At 48.5% G+C, this 14,197-nt stretch overlaps 1 protein-coding gene across 10 annotated transcripts in view; it reads right to left on the minus strand.

Annotated features, from left to right (window-relative positions):
• Positions 1–14,197, minus strand: part of ASAP2 (ArfGAP with SH3 domain, ankyrin repeat and PH domain 2) — a 147,981-nt gene that overhangs the window by 73,198 nt on the left and 60,586 nt on the right. For all 10 annotated transcript variants that reach the window (XM_019650028.1, XM_019650026.1, XM_019650022.1 and 7 more), the window contains exon 3: positions 7,896–8,041. In XM_019650028.1, the coding sequence (XP_019505573.1) occupies positions 7,896–8,041 (146 nt within the window). The remainder of the gene's footprint in view (positions 1–7,895; positions 8,042–14,197) is intronic.

Raw genomic sequence — 14,197 nt, forward strand, 5'->3', positions numbered from 1 at the left:
CACACACACACACACACACACACACACACACACACACACACACACACGAGTCCTGCTCACGGGCCGGGGCCTGCATGTTCCTTCCCGGTCCTGTTTCTTTGGCAGCAGAGCCGCTCTGACCGTTTGTTTCATTAAAAAGGAGCTGGGGGAGCCCATGCCGATCTTGAGTGTTTAACACAAACTGCAAGAACAAAACCAGCCAGCTGTCAAGACAGGCTACCAACTTTCACACCAGAAGAAAGGGGAAATAGCTGACCTGGTCTCTGCCTTTAACACTGCATCTCTGGCAGTCACACTGCTTTGATCTGTCAGGCTCTAAGTGGAGAGAAAATAATGACCTTTAGACCCCCTTTCTTCCACTAGGGAAGAGATGATGAAACCGCACACTTCAGCCCCCTTGCAACCATGCTGGACACTCGCGCGTGGCCAGCTCTGAGAGGCAGCGGCAGCTCAGAAGAACCCAGGACTCGTGCAATCCACGGCTTCTAAAACCCACATGTGGTAAACTGTTTCATTAAGCCATCAACCAAAAATGAAAGCATCTTTTCAAATGTATTTCCTCCGAGAATCCGAGGTGGAATGTATTTGCTGGCCTCAGTGTCCCCAGGGTGAGTCAGAAGTGCCTCACCTTCTGTCCTTAGGGGAGCTGGTTCTCTACTGGGGAGGTCAGCAAATGGAATCAGAAACTCGGATGACCCCCAAGAAGGAGTGTTCTAACCAACGGGCCGGGGCCACTGATGTGTGCAAGTTTGAGAACCCCGATTCGGCAGGTATGCTGTGGGGCTGTGATTTTCCTTCTGACAAGTTCAGGTGGCGATGCTGCCACGGTGGGTCCAGGGACTGCACTTTGAGAGCCTCTGCTCTAGGACGATGCTTCTCAGACTGTAACGTGCCTACTGGTTCCCTGAGGAGCTTATAGAAATGAAGATGGTGGTTCGGAGGGCCTAGGGGAGAAGTGCCTGGGAGCCAGCATTTCTAGGAGGCCCCAGGTGATTCCACCTGAGAGCAAGGATCAGGCTCCTGGGGGTGCAAATGAAACAAACTGTGTCCACGTGCTCTGTAAACAACTGGGTTGTCGGAAAAGTCACGATGTATTTTTTCTATGTTTTTCGTTGCAAAAATGCATGACTTTTCCAACAACCCAATAGAATCTGGAATATACAGGCATTGATGTCGTTTGCCAAGGGTTAGAATTTAAGGAATGGTTAACAAACAGCTGAAAATTCCCAAGGAAAGGGGAATGCACACAAGAAACTAGGACCTTGAATTTATCTACATAAATTTGCCGACAACTTCCCCCAGAGAGGCAGGAGCTTGCCTCTGGGCTGAGCGCGTCGCCCACAGGAGGCGACACAGGACGCGCAGCCATCGCAGCTCCCAGCCCCCTCTTCTGTGCCACCCAGCTCCTCCAGCTTCCAGCTCCTTCCCCTGCGGCCTAGAAACAGGCTCCCGTCTCGTCCCTCTCTCCTTCCTTCATCAACCTGCCCGTCTCTCCTCCACCTGTGGTTCTCCTCACGCTACTGCAGCCCATCTTCTGCCTTCACAGCAGAGTCAGGGAAAAGCCACCGTGGTGCCCTGATCACCGAAGGCGCCCGTCCCTCACTGGGGCTTCTCGTCCTGCACCTCTGCTGCGATGGCCCAGCTGGCCCTCCTCCTCGAATCCCACCCTCCACTCTGGCCTGTCCACATAGTCTCTCTCAGGTTTGGTAAAAGATTTTTAAAGTTTCACGTTGTGGTGGCTGTCCTTTAAAATAGCCATTCATGGAGAAAATACAAGACGACCAAAGAAAACAAAAAACAAACTGTGTTTTGAATTCATTAGTGATTTCAAATGATCATCTTATAACAGCAGGCCCTCCACACATTTGACAAGTATTAAAAGATATGCACAGGACATGTGCTTATAAACCTTGCCATTGTACTTATGTGCACATGGACCTGAGGACACCGCTGCCCCACCTTCACCCCAGTGACCCAAGGACTCAAGGTGGGACTAGAGTCACCGCTCCACCTCCCGGGGCTGCACCCTCAGGGCTCCGTGGCATCTGTACAGCGACCATCACAGCACGCAGTACTTTCTAATAAAAGTGTCTGTGTGCCTCTGGCCAGGTGGGACTTCTGAGCCAGAGCGTGGCCCAGCACCCAGTAGGCCCTCAGCCACTCTTCTCAGCTGACTCTCCTCCCACCTGAGGCCTTGTCCTGCTGTCCTCTCCCCATATGGCTTTTCCCACGTCCTCTGACCTCTAGAAGTCAGTGAACCATGGGAGTTACAATAAAGTGGCACTGCCTTTCCAAAAAAGCCCAGAAATAGTATCAAAGTACAAGTCACACATATTACGTGGCCATGCTACCACCAAAACACAGAGCTGTGACATGAGCCTTATTGTTTCTGTTGTCTGGTCAAACGAAGGATGTGCTTTCATTTTGGTCAGGGGTTTGAGTGTAGGAAGCAGCTTAGTGTTGAAATCTCGTGAATCTAAGACAAAGAATTTCCAACCGTGCATTAGGCCAGATTAAAATATCAGTGGCAGAGGTTTCTAGGTGTCCACAGAAGCTGTCAGTGGGCCCATCCATAAGCTCTGTTCCCTGAGAGGAGCCCTAGCTCGACAACGTTACACACTCCTCTGTATACAAGCCTAACGAGCCAAGTCATCTTGTTTTCCAGTTCATGGTGCTGCAGACAGGCACTGACAGCAGCAAAAAACGGCAGTTGGTAGGGAAAAGAGTGTCAGCACATAAAAAGCAGATGTCGGAAGTGCAAAGCGATAGTCTGGCCCCAGTCTAGGGGCAGATATTCCCATATACCATGTACAAGCCACTGGGGTTTTCTCTAGATTTCAGCACAGTTCATTAATTTATGTCCAAGACCATGGCAAGCCTCCCTCCCCCAAGGATGAAATTATGATCAGTGCTTAGTTTAATAAGAAAAAAAATGTACATTTAAAAATATAAGACATTTTCAATAAAGGAAGTTAGAGAATGTATATGGAAGGAGTACCAAGGGCGAGGACCTCTGGTAGAAAGACCTGTGTATTAAGCAATGAGAGAAGCTTTATCAATATGGAGAATGAGCCCACACCTAACCCAAGTACCACGAGCAATGTAGCAGGGCAGGGATGCCCCGTGAGGCACTGGGCACAGCATAGGGACAAAGCCACTGACTACCAACTCACCACCCAACAGAAACTCACTAGCTCTTCATACTGTGGCTATGGTGTCTTCTAACTCCAATCACTTGTGCAAAAAAAAAAAATGCATGACTTATGTGCATGTTGGTTGGTGGAACTTTCAAGCTCCTCTTTCAATATGAGGGAAGTGAAATTCCTCAGCCCCGGGCTGCTCCAGGATCTTACACTGGGCATATCCATGCCTGGCCCCAGCACCTGCTGGCGACCTAGAGCAGGCTCTGTGGACGGCGAGGACACGTTTTACAACCAGTCCTCTGCAGCCAGAGACGGACTGCATATCTGTAATCGACCTCCCAGAAACGTGTCCTTTACTGCAGCCGTTCATTAAAAAGCCACTTCTCAGCACAGAAGTGACCCTTGGAAAATCTCTTTCAGGATTCGCAAATCCACGTGGTAAGAGGAAAAGAACCTACCATTTCCCCGAAAATAAGACCCAGTCAAAATAAGCTGTAGCATGATTTTAGGTGCCAAAATATGGCACTTTGGCATACTGAATATTTTAAGCTGAAGGAGTTTGTGGAAAAGGCACCCTTCTCCCTGAAACAGGTCATAAAACCCTCATGTGAGGGGTGCGTGTCCTCGGTATCCTGGAGGAATTACGCTAGGGCTTATTTTCTGGCAAGGTCTTATTTTTGGGGAAACATGGTAAGAAACTGGGCCGACTTTGTCACCAGCTGAATTTCACACGTGGGACATTTCTGGAGCCGCCTGGTTTCCTGCTTTCTCCTGCATCTCCACGGAGAAAACTGACAGACTTCCCGAAGGTGAGACTCGCACCCCTTAGTAGCCAAATCCCACTTCATATTAAGTTGGCCTTTCTTTGGAGACATTCCAACTGCTTAATGAACATTCTTTCAGGCCACAAAGACGTAGAATTGAGAATCTTAGCCATACAGAACCGAAAGGTTTTTTTTTTAAATGCCTGGGGGAAAAAGAGGCAAAATAAGAGATAGCAGACAGATGTAACCAAAAATAGGAGTAAGAATGGTATACAAAATACCAAAAAAGGAGAATTTTCTTATAATCAGTTCCCTCTCAGCAGCAGCTTCTCAAGAAGCCACTTGGCGTTCCAACAGCCGTACAGCCTCATCACCGGCACTGGCCTGGAAAATCAGGCCTGGTGAAAGCTAGTTTTGGCACAAATAAGAGATTTTTCTCTCTGATCTTTGCCAGGAAATAGGATAAAAAATTCTAGCACCATAAAGTAAAAGCTAAAACTAAAGTAATGCACATGGACCTAAAGCAATGATCGCCCGGTCGTTAATAAGTTAGCATAGATCATAATGACACTAAAATGGCACCCGTGGGCTGGGTTTTTAATTTCTAAAATACCCGTCCCACTATTCCTTTTTCCTTGACACGAGCCCTTTGTTGTTTTAAGATGTGGAAACCGAGTCCATGGGCTGCCTTGTGGCTCGTGCAGCATTGTGCCCAGTTTGCATTTCTCTTTATGCTGCACTCTCCCAAAGGGGCTTTCCTTTCTGGTCAGTCTCCCCCTACCACCCCATCCTGCCCCCCCCCGGGAATTTAAACACCACAGTAGAAAGAGCATGGATTTGGAGCTGTAAGACCTAGATTGGACTCCCCACTTTGTCCCTTGCTAGCTGAAGACCCGGCAAGATGACGGTCCTACCAGCTGCATTATACAGCTGCCAGGAGCACTGCGTGAACTAGCAGGGAGTTGATGCCCTCACTGCCTGGCCCAGTGCTCACTGCATGGTGGCCAGTGATGACTCACGTGCTGTCTCAGAGGGCACAGCAACCGGCCGGCAGGGACCTCTGCAGTGCTGTGGCAAAGCCAGGGGGTGGTGGGCATGTACCGTCACACTGTTCCACCCTGTCCTGCTTTCAGATTGGCAGAAAATCCAGACAAGCGGGAGCTGCTTTTGGTTCACCGGGCAGTTAGCTGCTCATGTTGGTCACTGAGTACAAGCTCACTGATTCAGGGTTCCACCGTGTGGAGCTGCCGGTGGGCTCTTCTACACCTGGAGGCACCATCCAAAAGCTGGTGAGGACTCCGAGCCCTCCCGAGAGACAGATTAGCTCTTTACACCACCCAGAGCCTCAGTTATCCAATCTACAAAGTGGGATTTTTAGATTCACCTTCTGGGATTGTTATAAGAATTAAGTAAACTAAGCTGTGTAAAAGCAACCAGCTGTATTCTATCGGATTGTCGGAAAAGTCATGATACATTTTTGCAACAAAAAACATAGAAGAAATACATCACGACTTTTCCGACAGCCCAATATATACAAGACCTGGTATGGCATCATCACCTCCATTTTACGGCGGAGATGAAGACCAAGAGCTAGTTGCTTGGGGGCAGGGGAACGTCCCGGCCTCCTGCCTGCCTGTCTCCTACACTGTCAGAGTCTGGGCTGACTGCTCTCTCGGCCTCCTGCTCCGTCGCCCTGCTGGGGCTTCCTGTGCTTCCTCCTGGGATCCCTTCCCATGCCTCCTCCTAGTTGGAGCCTGTTTCCTGATTTGCACAATCCCTCTGTCTTGGCTTCCCTCTTCATTTTGCCAAAGCACATCCTTTAGGAGTTGCAGAGAAATGGAACATGGGAGCTAAGCTCCTCCAGCCTCGCATGCCTGACAGTCTCTGATTCTCCTCTGGTGCTCAGCAGGCTGGTGTAACTCCAGGTTAGAATGCTGTTCCCCAGGGTTTTAGTGGCGCGGCTCCAGGCCTTAAAATGTCCAGTGTTCCTGCTAAGAATCGCAGGGCCACTGTGATTCTTAACCCTCTGTGTGCTTTGGAGAAGCATTTAAGATCTTTTGCCACTTGATACAGAAGCGGTGGGCCCCTTCCCTTGCTGTGCTGGGAGCTCCAAAGTCCTTCAGCCTGGAGATGCAAACGCCTCAGTTTGAGAAACCATCTCTGTGCTGTCGCATCACGATGTCCTGCTTCCGTTTTTCTTTTCCCTCTTTCTGAAACACCTGTCACTTGGGTACTGGGCCCTGAGGATTAACCCTCGTCTCGTCCTTTACCCATTTCCCCCTTTTTTGTCTTTTCGATATACTTTCTGAGAGCTTTCTTCTCCACCAACGCTTCTCACAAAAGTTTTAGTTTTATATTTTCGTACATTGTCCCCCTGCCCCGACTTTCTTTAACCACAAGCTACATTTCACTCTTCCCTTCTGGATACAATGTCTATTCTGATTTCTCTAAGGAATTAAAATTGTTTCTTTAGAATTTCCTTCTGCTCTTTCATTGGCTCTGTTTCCTTTTTTTGTTTATTTTGGTCCCTTTCATTCTGGAAGCTGTTCATTCATATTTAAGAGTCAGGCATTAGGCCACTGGCTAGCAGTTCTGTGAGCGTGGAAGGGGCTTACCCACTGAGGGACTGGGAGATCAGGCGGCAGGCTTTCTCACTAGAAACCCCCCCACATGTCAGCATCTACACAGCTCTTCCCTGGGACCGCTGAGCTTCTCCAGTTAAAAGAAAAAAAGCTGCAATCTGACTCAGTGGTGACACCCAAACCAGCACGTCTGTCTGTGTCTAGGGAGCAGGGCTGAAAAAGGGCTAGGGCCCCTCTGCTCAGCATGTATGCTGTCAGCCTGTTTGGGGCAGAAATACACAGGCAGTGAACTTAATAAAAGCCCCAAGAGATTTCAAATTAACTCGAGGAAAAAACGTAAGCACAGCAATGCCTTTTTAGCTTTACCATTTCCAAGTGGGATGCTTTACAAGTAAAGAGGCCGAGGGAGAGTCCCAGAGCCTGCAAGGTCTGGCTCTCCCCTTCCTGTTACGAACTCACACATTTGCTCCCTTGTTTCTGCCCGGCTAAGGCCAGGCTTACAAACCGGCCACCATCACCCTTTCAAGGATGAGGAGCTATTTTCTTCACTCCTTAGGAGCTTGCTGACAAGAGACATAAAAAAGACACTGTTGTTTGCGACCTACACACAAAGCATTACTGAGTTGTTGACCTGGTCTGGTCGTCCATGACCTTTAGGAGAAGCTGGGGGAGAAAAACAGGAAAGAGATGCTGGGATGATCCCAGCGTCCATTCCCCTCGTGGGAGAAACCACCGGGCCGGGTCACAAACACCCTCTCAGGGGGCCCGCTTCGTTAGAATTCCGTTCCCACCACGAGGACAAGGACAGCACAGGGCTGCCAAGTGCAAGAAAGAACTCCATTCACCCACATTCTCAAGCAGTTACCACAGGCAAGCACAGCTCCGAGTTTCCGCTTGCTTAAAAAGTGGGACTTTTCTCAGACACTGCATTTGGGAGAATAAAAGGCCTTTAAATAGTCACGGTAATTTCTGTGCTTTGATTACAGGTTACTTTGCTGTGTAAGATGGGTCTGAAACATGTTTATTAAATATTATAAGTTTCAATGCTGACCATAATTAGCAGAAATAGACTATTCTACACGGTTTAGAAATTATTAAAAATTGAAGTCAGAGACCCTTAAGAAGACGGATGCATTTATCCATTTTTTTCCTCCACAGATGTGCACATTTAAAATGCCGAACTGAATTTTAAAAATCTTGTCAGAGTAAACATTACAATTCTAAAATTTATGTGACCTAATGTATATAGGAAACATTCTTTTTGGTACCCCACGAGCTATGAAATTCATCCCTGGTTTATCAGACAAACCTTCATTATCCTCTTTTGAGCTACTTTTCTAGCGCAGGTAACCGCAGGCCTTTCACATGCTGCCCACGGCGGCACACAGGTGCAGGAGGATGCTTACCAGGTTTTTGAAAAGCGCCGTGAGCTCCTTTGTGAACACGGAGAACTTCAGGAAGGCGCTGCCCAGATCCGGGTCGTCCCTGCACACGCAGTTGCCGCCGAACTTCTCCAGAGCTTGGGTGTACTGCTCCTCATTTTCCACGTGAGCTGCAACAGTGACGTGAGATGCACGGTTACTGCGCAGGCCTCTCGGTCCCCTTCCCTGCCAGGTTCTTCCCAGTGGTGAATAAAATCGAACATGTTAGCAGGATAAAAATCTGAGAAAAGCCGAGTTGCACCGGGAGCAGAAAGAACTGTGCTGTCGTGACAAGATCCCAGTGTGTCGGCAAAAGGTCCCAAAGGATCACGGGCAGGAGCGAGCGAGCCTCCACGAGCCCCGTCTCCAGCCCATGGATGAGACTGCCCAGGCCACCCCAACGTCTTCCACATCTCCTAGGACTCCTCCTTAGCCCACATGATGGCAGGAGTCAAGACGGCTCAATAAGAGATTCCTGCTGTTGTCTAGTGTGAAACTCACGACTATTCCAGAGCCACACACCACAGCATCTCCTTTCAACAGGAAGAGCCTGCTTCTCAGAGCACAGGCCAGGGCAGCAAAGGCCACTCGAGTGTCTCTGTGCCTGGGCTCATGACGTGTCCCCTGCCCGGGGCCCTGCCTTCCCCGACTCCTGTGCACCCCACAGACGCATCCTTCCTCCAGGAAGCCTTCCATGACTCTGCCCTGTGCTGGTATCTGGCTGTGGCACCTTCCTGCCCTTGAACTCAGCATGTTACATTGGAATTATCTGGAAAATGTGTTCCTCAATATGTTGGAAGTGTTTATAGAGAGTAGGGACTAGGTTTTATTCATCTTTGTGGCTGAAACAGAATACAGCACACATGTTCTTTGAACAAAAAAGCAAACCCTGGTCTTTGACCTGATGGTATTTTACTCTCATTAATCCCCAAAGCAGCACCATAAAGAGTAAGAACCTGGATTCTGGGTCTCCAGCTCAGTGGTTCCCAACTTCTGCTGCACATTGAACTCATCCATGGATCTTTATCAAACTGTAGGGGCCAGAGTCCCGTCTCAGACCTCTGATGCAGAAACGCAGGTGGGGGTGGGGCACACAGGTAATACTGGTAACTTAATGTGGTTGAATATATAACTACCTCACTTCTGGGTCAGGCCCTTTTAAACGAATCCAGCCAGTCTATAGTAAAACAATGTCTGTTTGCACGGACACCTGATGTTTATTTTTTCATCATTTCAATTGGAAACATAACACGACCACTTTACAGCCATGAGAGGGCAGGCAGACATGCAGTGTAAACGCTACCAAATTCGCCAGGGAAATAAAACCACTGTCAGCTGATGATGACCCCTGGGCTGGGCCTGACATGGGGCAAAGGAGGGGACCGTCTGTGGAGGGCAGTCCTTGCCCCGGAGTTGGCGCCCTATGATGCATGAACAGTGTGCCCACCCATCACGCCCTGTCCATGACTTCCAGTGGCATTTGGATGTCTCAGGAGGTTCCTAAGTGGATCTAACAAACACAAGAGAAAATTAATTTGACTGTTCAAGCCCCTTTCCTTTTTTTTTTGGTTGGCATTCCAGACAAGGACCTGAGAGATCTGCATAAATTAAATAGATCTGCACTTCTGAGATTACACTCAGCAAACAAGACAGAAACACACAGACCCTGTGGGGCAGAGCGAGAAGAGCCCTCAGAAGATCTGGGTTCTGGTCCTCCGCCTTCCAGTGAACACGTGCGACCTTGCTAAGTCATTCACTCGATGGGGCTTGTCTCAGCCACATGAAGGCTAAAGCCTTCTGTGAGCTACTCACAAGGTTAAGGAAAGAATCAAGGAATAGGGTCAGGGTCACAGTTCAACCACTCAGCCCTGACAAGCGTTAGCGGCAGCACAGATATCATTTATATGCATAAACAACTTATGTTTTTTCTATACTTCACAACAACTTTATATGACATGTATTACTTCTCATAATGCTGAAAGGAAGTCGGGCTCAAAGAGACCAAATAATTTGTGCTGGCAAACAGCCAGAAAGCGGCCGAGTCAGGTTCCAAACCAAGTCTGTCTGACCCCAAAACCCATTCTTCTGCTCTGCTATACCGGGGTTTGTTCCATCACTAAAAATACCTCACCTTGCAGAAACCAAAAGCACCCAGCTTTAGATTTTTAAAGTTGCATTTCAGAGACAGATCAGCTATGCCGTCTTTTTCGCTGTACTTATAATTCTAGAGCATGTGGTCGCCAGTGAAGGGCAGTTCCTTTCAAATCACATGCTCATTTAACGATTTCAAAATCGGTGGTCAAAATGTGGGCAATTCCAGTGTGGTTTTAGACGGGAATGACAGCCACAAGCAGACATCTAGTGATGTCACTCCACTGGTTGAGAGAAACAGGAACGTGGAGGCCAAAGTGGCCTTGGGAGCCGTGTGGTGCCCTCAAAACGGTGCCTGGACTGTCTGTCCCAGCTGCTCTAAGTGAACGCTCGAAGGGCAGGGGAAGAATTCGCTTCTAGTAAATGGCCATTAGGTGGCCTTTAACCCTTTTGTTCCAATGAACATGGTAACCTATGGGTGTCATTATCATCCCTATTATCTTTTGAATAAAGTGGAGCTCAGAGAGGTTATATGATTTGCCCAAGATCACACAGGTTACAGTAAGAGGCGGGGCAGGGCCCTCTGCTCACCTCCCAGCCCTGGTCACTTGTGTGAGAGAGGAACCTGCCTTCTTTTCATGGATAGTCAACTAGCCCGGCGCAGAGTTGAAACAGATGGCAAGGCTTCACTTTCCAGCACCAAGAAGTCTGAGCGAACTTCCTATCGTCCCTCCTTCTGGGCTTCTCAACTGGCCACCTGTGCAGGCTATGGTTAAAAAATCCTTTCCCTATAAATCTTTAAAATAGTGTGTTGATCCCAGCAATCCCAACAGTGATCAATGAGTTTTTTGGCTCGTCTTCATCACCATGATCTCATGTGTTTCTATTTAAAGGATTTTGATCCACTGCAATCATCATTTCCTAATGCTCAAGCTATCCCGTCACTCTTCATGATGATCTAGTTGGTGTTTTTAACACAGATTTCTCTTCTCGCAAACAAATTAAACGCTTCCTGACCACCACCACAGCCCTCTCTCTCCGGGTTCCCTGTAACACCCAGCACGGCAGCCACGGTGACAACAGCAGAGCCTCCATCAATGTACCGTAACTGGCCAACTACTCCAGACTGCCCACAGTTTCAGACTTTCCTACTAGAGATCAGAAAGTAGTTGAGTGCCTTTAATTTTCTTTGCCAAAAACAAATTTAAAATAGGAACCTAAAATAAATAGCTTGGGAATAAAGTTTCTGGAAAGAACCCAAACTGGGGCTATCAGCTTTTATTTACAGAATTGTGAAAGCTGTTCTTCTAAAAAGAGCTCACTCTCCCACATCCCCCTTGTTGAAATATATCTTTTTAGCTCTGGTTCTTATTAATGATTCAGATCCAAGAATCTTTGACGTGGGCAGAACTTAGGAAAACGAGACTCTGAGTCACTGCGACCATAGATAAGACTATTTCTTCTCAGTTCTAACCCAGCATCCTTCCCATATCCCACACCTCAGGGCACAGAAGTCATGCTTTCCACCAATCCATTCAAAGGGACGAGAGAGAGGCTCTCCCAGAAAAATCCACCATGAAGCCAGCAAGCATGTGCACACACTGAATGGAAAGGTAGTGGTTGGGGGCCGGCCGAATGGCACGTTGGTTAGGAGTTGGCTTGGGACGCCAGCTCTGAGAAGCAGGGCCCCGGTTCGGATCCCACATATGAGGGCCAGTGACGCTGTGCCCTCTACAGCTGAGATGGTGAACAACAGCTCGACCTGGAGCTGGGCTGCTGTGAGTCGCCGGCGACAGCGTAGGCTGCAGTGGGCTGCCATAAGCTACCCTGAGTGGCTGGCAGCCAGCATGAGTGGCTGGCAGCCGGTATGAGCTGCCAAGAGCCACCGTGAGCGGCCATCCAGAGGCCGGAGACTGATCTGCCTCTCCCGGGAAGAGCGCAATGATGGTGCCAACTTGGGCCAGTGAAGCGACATCCTCCACAACCAGACTGAAGAACAAAAGGACAGCAACTTGTCTGTTCCCCTTCCCCCGATTCCCCAGCACTGTTCCCCTCCCCCAATTCCCCAATAAAATCTTTAAAAAAAAGAGAAAGGTAATGGTTGGGTTTTGTTGTGTGCTTTTTAGTTTACTTGATTCTGTTATTTTAAAAAATTGATATCAAGGAGACGGCCCAGTGCATGCAGTTCACGCAATGGTCGTCAGGTCCAAAAAAGACAAGAGGTGGCCCCTTTACTCCCACTCAACAGGCCACAGAGAAGAAGCAGGCCACCCACAAGCCAAAGGACCCGGGGGGGGGCTCACCTTCAACCACCGTAACTTCCACCTCAAACACTGCACTCGTTACTTCCAGCCCCGCACCAGGGTGACAGCGTGCTGGGCAGGACACACAGACGAGCGTGATCAATGTCTACGGAAAAATGCATCAATCCAAGCACGGATGGCATGTAAAATGCTAGGCAATGTGTTGGGTGCCGCGAAAGGGACATTGGAACTGGGGCTCCAAGTTCAGGTAGGACTTTCCAACAGAGAAGCGGCAGAAACAGAAAGGTGTCAACCCCAGGGGAACATGAAGGAGTCCCATGTGTTCAGAGGCCGGCAACACTTTCTCAGTGTGAAAGCCCCTGCCTGCGTCCAGCTCCAGACTCTCAAAACCATCATAGGGCAGCACAGGCCTCGTGGCCCGTCCTCCCGAGGGCCATCCATGTCTACTACTGGGTCTTTTCAGTTAAAAGGGACCTGGGCCAGAGTCCTCTCTTTACAGACAAGGAAACCAAAGCTCAGGGAGGGTGCTGACTTGCTCCAGTTCACACAGCTAGTTGGCAGCAGAGCTGGAACACGAGCGCAGGTGTCCTGACGACCACACCAGGAACTGTTTCTTCACTTGCTCATCACATCAGCACTATCTCAGCTCTAAGCTAACACACATTATAATCCTCCAGCCAAGTACACACACTAGTAACCCAAACACCAAGTGTCATAACCAGAGAGAAAGGGGGTGGGTGGGTGCGTGGGCAGCCTGATGACCGCCCTGCCTCAGTCTCAGGGTTCCCCCTGACTAGGACCCTGCAACTCCCCATTCCGGGCCAGACCGCTGGCCACTTGGCAGTCAGGCTGAGGCAAACTCATGTGCTGACACTGCACATAGCAACCATCCACACAGACAGCTCCGCCAAGGGTGCCTGTAGGATGAGGCATTTGCTCTCTGCGGTGCCAGCTTCACAAAGACCCTCCCTACCTGACATGGTGATTCATAGTCAAAGGGCAGCCACGTGTCTAAGTTCGGGTAACCTGTGCAGCTCAACGTGAAGGAGCCCATTCCCCTGCAGCTGTCGGCCCCACACACTGCCTGGTTTCAGCTCTAACTCCTGGCACCCCAACACATTTCTTCAAGTCAAAGGTAATCCCCATTTCTTAGCAGGATCTCTCCCCTGTGAACACCCCATGGCAGAAAACCATTTTTAGAATTTTATTTCTAGAATCATCCCAGATAAAAATCTCTCAGTTCACTATTAGGTAATGTGTATCAAAAACCTTAAAAACATTTTTTGCCATCCAATAATCCCACTTTTAGAAATCTATCCTAAAGAAATAAAGTGATCAGAGACATGTGTACAGAACAATTTGTGAAGAGTGCAAGCTGAAAATGTAGACAGTTCCAACAATATGGAAATGGATCTGCAGCATGGGATATTATTTTAAATTATTATTAATTTTAAAATCATGATATAGGAATATGGTCATCAGAATGCCAAGTTAAAGAAAGACAGGTCACAAAACTGTATATTTAGTCTCAATGTTGTAATATGATGATGTAAAATATGACTCATGTTAATACTTGGGACTTTAAGTCACAAATCTTTGCATGCCTTCAGATCAGCTATCTTTCCATGATTAATAGGTTAATCACTGCTGACAGGATTCCACAAGTTACTCATCTAAATTTCGATTGGTATTCTTAACCAGCAAAGAAAACTAGAAACTCAGAGCCTTGAAACTGGAAGACATCTTGAGCTCTTATCTCATCCACGACTCCACCTCCCCCTATGACTTCCTTAGAGACAGAGGGCCACCAACCCCCAACTGGAACCCTTCCAATGACCCACTCACTTCTCCCTCACATCTGAGTCAAAAACTGCTCTCCTGAATCTACCCTCTAGAGAAACAGACGGCATGTCTCACTTCCCCATCCCAGAG

This window comes from Hipposideros armiger, unplaced genomic scaffold (assembly GCF_001890085.2).
Source record: "Hipposideros armiger isolate ML-2016 unplaced genomic scaffold, ASM189008v1 scaffold_137, whole genome shotgun sequence".
Lineage (NCBI taxonomy): Eukaryota > Metazoa > Chordata > Mammalia > Chiroptera > Hipposideridae > Hipposideros > Hipposideros armiger.